This window comes from Dermacentor variabilis, chromosome 1 (assembly GCF_050947875.1).
Source record: "Dermacentor variabilis isolate Ectoservices chromosome 1, ASM5094787v1, whole genome shotgun sequence".
Lineage (NCBI taxonomy): Eukaryota > Metazoa > Arthropoda > Arachnida > Ixodida > Ixodidae > Dermacentor > Dermacentor variabilis.
The window spans coordinates 104,398,274-104,404,530 of record NC_134568.1 but is presented as its reverse complement, the minus strand read 5'-3'; the positions used below and the strand labels follow the sequence as shown (position 1 = coordinate 104,404,530).

General features: G+C 50.9%; 1 protein-coding gene across 1 annotated transcript; it reads left to right on the top strand.

Moving 5' to 3' along the window:
* The first annotated feature begins 3,084 nt into the window (after positions 1-3,084).
* LOC142582410 (uncharacterized) lies at positions 3,085-5,454 on the top strand. Its single transcript, XM_075692107.1, has one exon. It carries the CDS (start codon positions 3,270-3,272, stop codon positions 4,830-4,832), a length of 1,563 nt encoding a protein of 520 aa, XP_075548222.1. The 5' UTR covers positions 3,085-3,269; the 3' UTR covers positions 4,833-5,454.
* The last annotated feature ends 803 nt before the right edge of the window (positions 5,455-6,257 follow it).

Sequence of the window (6,257 nt, the reverse complement as noted above, 5' to 3'; positions counted from 1 at the left end):
GATAGAAGTAATAAACGGAACAAAAAAAGACAAAAAAGGAAAGTAAAAAAGAGAAAAGGAAACAGGTAACAGAAAAGGCGTTCCAATCACAGGCGTTCACACAGGCGCCGGTCCATCTCAAGAAGCGCCGGAGCGCTTACACGGCCTTCTGATGCGGTCAAAGTCGCGTCGATGTTTCAGAATTCTTCCTTTTTACAGAGGCTGGTCGTCCAACTGTTTCAGTAAGATTGAAAGCCATTGTCTCTGCACACTGTACTGCCTATGCGGAACGCGCAGGCATTGGTAGACGCGACGCTCAACCATAGCCTAATCATAGCCATAGTTGTGTGTGTGAACGTACAGAGAACAGTCATGCTGAGGACGGTTCAGAAAATTGTGAATGTTACAAGCCAGCTGCATGTGCTTGGCGGTGACGTAGTGGGATGCAGATGAAGTACATGAGGCAAAACCGCCGTCAGAAAGTCGCTCAGCGAATAAATGCCTAGGGCTTGTAGGAAAAAATGTTAAAAGTCTGCCCCGACCAAGCATACCTTTTGTTTCCACGTCACTACTTGCGCCTGTCACGAAACTATTCTCGCTGTCGTGGCTAACGTGCAGAACAGAAGATGCAACCCGACTCCCGTGCCAGCCGCCGGAAGAATTGGCATCTCCTGTTGTGCTGCTGACAGCTACCTATTGTTTCTCGCGGGTACAATGACATGACGGTTGCTGTCAGGCGATCCAACTGCGTGAAAATTGTCTCCGGCGTCGGGTTGGGGGGGAGTGCCAAACAAGAGCTGTGGAGAAGAATAACATTGGCAGCTGTAACCTAGGTCTAATGAGCTAGATATTTACAATGATTCAGTGTGATTTGATGGTGAAAGGCATTATCGGCTTTATTATAATCAACCATTTGACTTCGGGTAAACTTCCACGCTAATGCTTCTACAGTGGGCGTAAAAAAAGATAATTGTTAATGCAGAAATGTTTTTTTTTTTAACATCTACTCAGAAAAGAACAAAAGGCCACTGTATTCATCTAGAATATTCTTATCACGGCGTATACTGGGAAGAAGCACAGTAAATTATTCAGCGATTTCTCAAGTCGGCGAGAAGTCTTCAACATACCGGATCACTATTGGCCATCGTGAAATTTATTTGCACTACGTGAAAGCGCCTCATATTTTAATGCAATCGATCGTGTATGTCTGCTGTGTGCCGTGTGCTCTAGATGCTGCTGCCCGTGCTTTTGGACAATAAGCCTGTTATAAATGCTTATGAAAGTGAGTATTAAATGCGGATGCGCTACACCGAGCATCTTCCTCAGTATTTGGATAATGAACGTTTAACGGCGCCATCTGAGCGCTAAGTGCAGCTGCGTCTTCTATCGCGTCAGGCATTTCTTGGTAATCGATTGTTACAACGCAAACGATGGAACGATAACTGACGTTGCTCAAACGTGGAAACACCTCCTTGTGCGTGGATAAAGAAACGAGATAGACAGAAAGCAACCCGCAGTCGAAGTGTTAAATATCTCCACACCACTGTTACGGGTTCCTCTCGACGCAATTTCGCCACGAGTCACAGCACACACGCTCACTACGTGGTCTTGGGAGGCGAGACTCTCCGAACTGGACCTGGGAAGCCAACTGGCGACCCTCGACCAGGCCCGGCGAGCCGCGATCGCCAGTGGAGCCCTGTCAGAGGGAACCACCCAGGAATAAACCGCGCAACGGTTTCTGCAATAATAAAGTTTCTCCTCCTCCTCCTCCTCCTCTAGATTCTGAACACAGCAATGTGCACAAAAAACTTGTAGCGCCGTTCTCTCGCAAAAGTTCAAAGGTTTCCTAGTGCCACAGATGCTAGTAATACTGTGTTCTTAAAAAACGCGAAGTCCTTTTGTAAAAAAAAATAAATATATAATGAAATAAAGAAGAGATACGTTAGATGGCAAGTCAGCTTTTCAATCTATGGGATGCTTTTTTTTTCTTTTTGACGAATTCATGGTTCTTGATAAAGAATTAGCGCATTTATTTTATTTGAGAAAGTAACATTACAACAAGCACAAGCGACATCAATGCCAAGCCCTTCGTAATGATCTGCATAAGAAACTCGTTCTTGCAGCCGCCGCGTTTTCAAACGAGAACCAGCTGCCTGGTATGGCCTCAAATATTGGTGTAACTATGATCAACATCTTGGCAAGGTCTAGTCGCACAAACGAATAATCGTTAAAAAAAGAAAAGAAGAAGAAAATGGAAGGAACTGCAGCCCAACCGACGCTAATTTTAGAGCATAAAAATAAAAACGAAGTACCTGTGAAATAGTGTAGATACTGTCGGCCCGTGAGTCATGCGAAACGGCCTAAATGACCTCGTGGCACCTAGGATGGCTTAGAAAGCCACTAACTCTTTTCCCGTTTTCTTTTCCTTCTTTTTTTTTTCTTCTCTAGAACTTCACTCTGTCGAATTCGGAGCAATTTTTCTACACGTCAGAGAATACTAGCCGTAGCCTCCCTGAGGTACAATAAAATACCACCCAAAACAGTTTTAATCGAAACAGAAGCGAGACTACATAGGTGCGCGGGCGCAAACCGAGTTATTGCCACTGTGGTTTTGGCCTAGCGAAGACAGGCGGCGGCGATTGTTGCCCGGCATCAGCCGGAGAGGACATCGCTGCTACTAGCGCAAGTGCGCGTCGTTGGCGAACATGGCGCCGGCCCCTTTGTTGCCGGTGTACCAGAACGGGCTGTATGCAGAGCCTTTCTCAAGGACGGATCGCAACCACGCGGCAGCCCCCGTTCGGCAGAGAAAGGGCCGAACGCGACCGACATCGGCCCGAAAACCCGTTTGAGCGCGGGGGGATGTCTTCGTAACCGTAATGGCCGCTGGCTTAGCAACACCGCACGCGGGGGCCCGCGAAGGGGCTACACCGGGCGACGCTTTCTGCGAAGGCAGCCGCGGCGTTGTTGACGACCTCGGCGGAAGTCGCACGCTCTGGACGTGACGTAACCGACCGCGTACGCCCCTCTCCCAGCAGCTGGTTGGTGGTCTCTCCCCGGCACGCCGAGCGCGCGCGCGGCGTTGGAAGAGAAGGTCGCCGGCACGACTGTTCACGTGCACGCGGCGTGATCCGAGCGAGAGGCAGCCGCGCGCGTTCCCGCTTTTTATCGTCGGTCGAGCTGCCTGCGCGCCGCAAAAGGAAAAACAGCCTCCGCATGGAAGCAAGTGCTGCCGCCGACTCCTGGAGTAGCTCAAAGAGTACGCGAAAAGAAAGCGCTCGCACGCAGCAGCCATGGCACCGCCGGTACCTAAAAACGGCACGGACGCCGCCGACGAAGCATCCTCGTCTAGTCGGCCCCGCATCGTCCTTCCCTGGAGTTTGCGGCAACAGTGCCTGGACGAGGTGGGCCGAAGCGTGTGGCGCTGGAGCAAGAGCCTGGACGAGGAGTCCGAGCCCCGCAGCCCGTCTACGCCCATCGCCGACAACCCGTTCGCCGAATGCCCGCTGCACGTCAGGCAAGACCTGCTGGAGTGCATCCTGGATGACGAGGCACGCAGCCCGGCCGTGCGACGCGTAGCCGAGTTGCTGTTGGTCTGTGGTGTGGAGGCATTCGACTTGAGCTGCCTCGATGACTGCAGCACTGCCGACCTGCAGTTCATTCTCGCCCTGCTGCAGGAAAACGGCTCTTCCCTCTGCCAGCTGACCGTCTCGGGCCTCTGGATGTACTCGCCGGAGAGCGAGGAAATTGTCAAACGCCTCCTCACATCGGCCCGCAACCTTCGTGTGCTGCGCATTCAGGAGATATACAGGGACAATTTGGAAGTTTTAGTTAGGTCATGTCCATTGCTGCAGCGTCTGGAGGTAATGCATCATTCGATAAACGCCGAGGACATTGCTTCCGTGGCCCAAATCGTTCAACGCGAAGGGATGTCGATCCAGCGCAGCCTCATGGAAGTCCGTTTGCCCTCGTCCGTGAACGGCGAAGGCGTGATCAGTCTGATCGAGACGTTTCCTAACCTGCAAATAATACGCTGCGTCTACCTCGAGGCAGTGCTGGACAGCCTAGATGTTAGGGCCAGCACGGGCAGTCGGGAATGGTGGGTACGGAGACTCAGCCGTGTTCACGCGCTGCAAAGTGGCCAATCCATGGGATCAGGAAGCGTTGAAAGGCTGGTCGCATGGTTTCCAGGCTTGGAAGAAGTCGTACTGCACGTACAAGAGGACATGAACGTGAGGGAATTGGCTAAGTTGAAGCGCCTCCGTTCGCTGGAACTCAGGAACAGTCAAACAATACCATCTTCTTACACCGACGACGTGCTACCACTGCTGGCTTTATGTGGGAAGCGGCTGTTACGCCTTGGGCTCGAACACTTCGACGTTGTTGACCTTGCGAGGACTGACATCATGTGCCCCGATCTAGAATCCTTGTCACTGCGTTGGTTCATCCTTCTGGGCTACACAAGCCCTACGGTGAGCTCAAGGATGGCCGCGGCGAGGCCGTTCCAGAACCTCAGGGAGCTGAGGCTCCGGCCTCGCGTTGGTCGCGCCGTACCGCGAGAGGCCTGCGAGCTTCTACTGTCGCACTGCCAAAACATCCGCCACTTGGAGCTTTTCAGCTGCACCGGGCTGACGGACTCGTTGGCCGCAGCCCTGTGCAAGCGCAACGGGTTCGCTAGTCTCAAGACAGTGCGGCTACGGCACGGCCACGGGCTGACTGCCAATGGACTCCAGTGCTTTCTTTCCAGAGCTTCCAAGCTTAAGTTCTGGAATGCAGGCAAGATCACGCGGAGATCATCTCTCAGCGATGAAGACGAAGACGTGGACGCGGGAGGTGACATCGTCGGTGATCAGTGACGTGTTTCTGTGATAAAATGTTCTTTTAAATTACAGAACATTGGAGTAAACGCCGCGTGATACGGCCTACCGACGCCGTAAATTCAATGCAATTTTGTGCTTTGTGACATTATTTGTGTTGCTGTTTGTTTATTGATTTCGTGTTCTATGTGTTTGTGATCAAATACTGATTGTGTCCTGTGTACCTGTACGGCTAGCGGTCATTGGTTTTTCGTTTGCGGCGTATCTCGCCAATGAACCTTTGTTTCTAGTCTCTGCCAATCTTAACGATTATCAGAGAACTTTGGTGCAGGTTTCTTGCTATGCAGCAACGAACCTGCAGCATGAAAGCAACGTGCACTATTATAGATTGTTTTCCTTCGTTCAGTGGTGTGCCCGTTCGCTTCACGGCTTCACGTATTTGTGTTTTTGCTCGTCTTTTTTCGAATGGCGCACAGCGTGCCACGGTGATAAGGGCCACACGTTTCTCGTGCCAAATTGTTTAACGCTCTATGTACAAACTTTATCTGATTTCATTCCAAAGGCCTTTGTGTACGGACTGACGCATCATGCGGGGAACTTACTACATCTACTATCGTGAGTGTTGTTCCGTGCCTGTGAAAATAAATGAGCTTGAACCTTCTTTCAATGTTTGCATTCTTGCGACTTGCGGCTAGAATCTCTCGAAAACCGGCCGGATACCACTTTGGCGGTGGCGAGGACTCTTCCTCGAAAGAATAAATAATAGGTGTGGAACGAAGTTGTAAGGAGGCCATATGCGCGATAATTATGGGCATTCTGTTTTCTTCGATTACTCGCGTACTTCAATCGCGTATTTGGAGTGGTCGAGCATTACGTGAAAGAATAAGGCTTTAAAGCGCGGGAAAAAAAGAAAAACGTCTTATCGCCTGCGAAATTCTTGTTTGATTCTGCATGTGCTGTGGATGCTATGGAGAGCCACACCGAGCACACATGCACACCTGAGTATGCCGATGCCCTGCACAACTTTCGTTTTTTTTTTTTTCTGGCTGTTAAATCTACGCATCTACGGCCACGCAGCGCCTACTGCTGATGAGTATTGCCTGGTTGGTCTATTTAACCATTATCAGCGTTTCTATGCAACACAATCGGTCCACATGTCGCAAGAGCTTCAGAAATCTCGTAATCCTGGGGCCCCCTCAACGGCGTTTATCCCATATCTGTGTTATCTACAAGAGCCTGGTCCTTGACTGAAGTGGGCACCAACAGACGGCTTCGCGTGCGGAGTCCAAGCGGCATAGCTTTGCCTCCTGGTGACGGCTTCACAGGCCGATGGCCGCCATCAGCGAGGCTTTGAACGCGCGGATCGCTAGCTTAAAGCAAGATCTCGGAATCGGAACGCGCTTGTAAAAGGGTAAACACGTCAGAAAGAGTTTCAGTCTCGCGCGTTCCTCACGTGACATATGC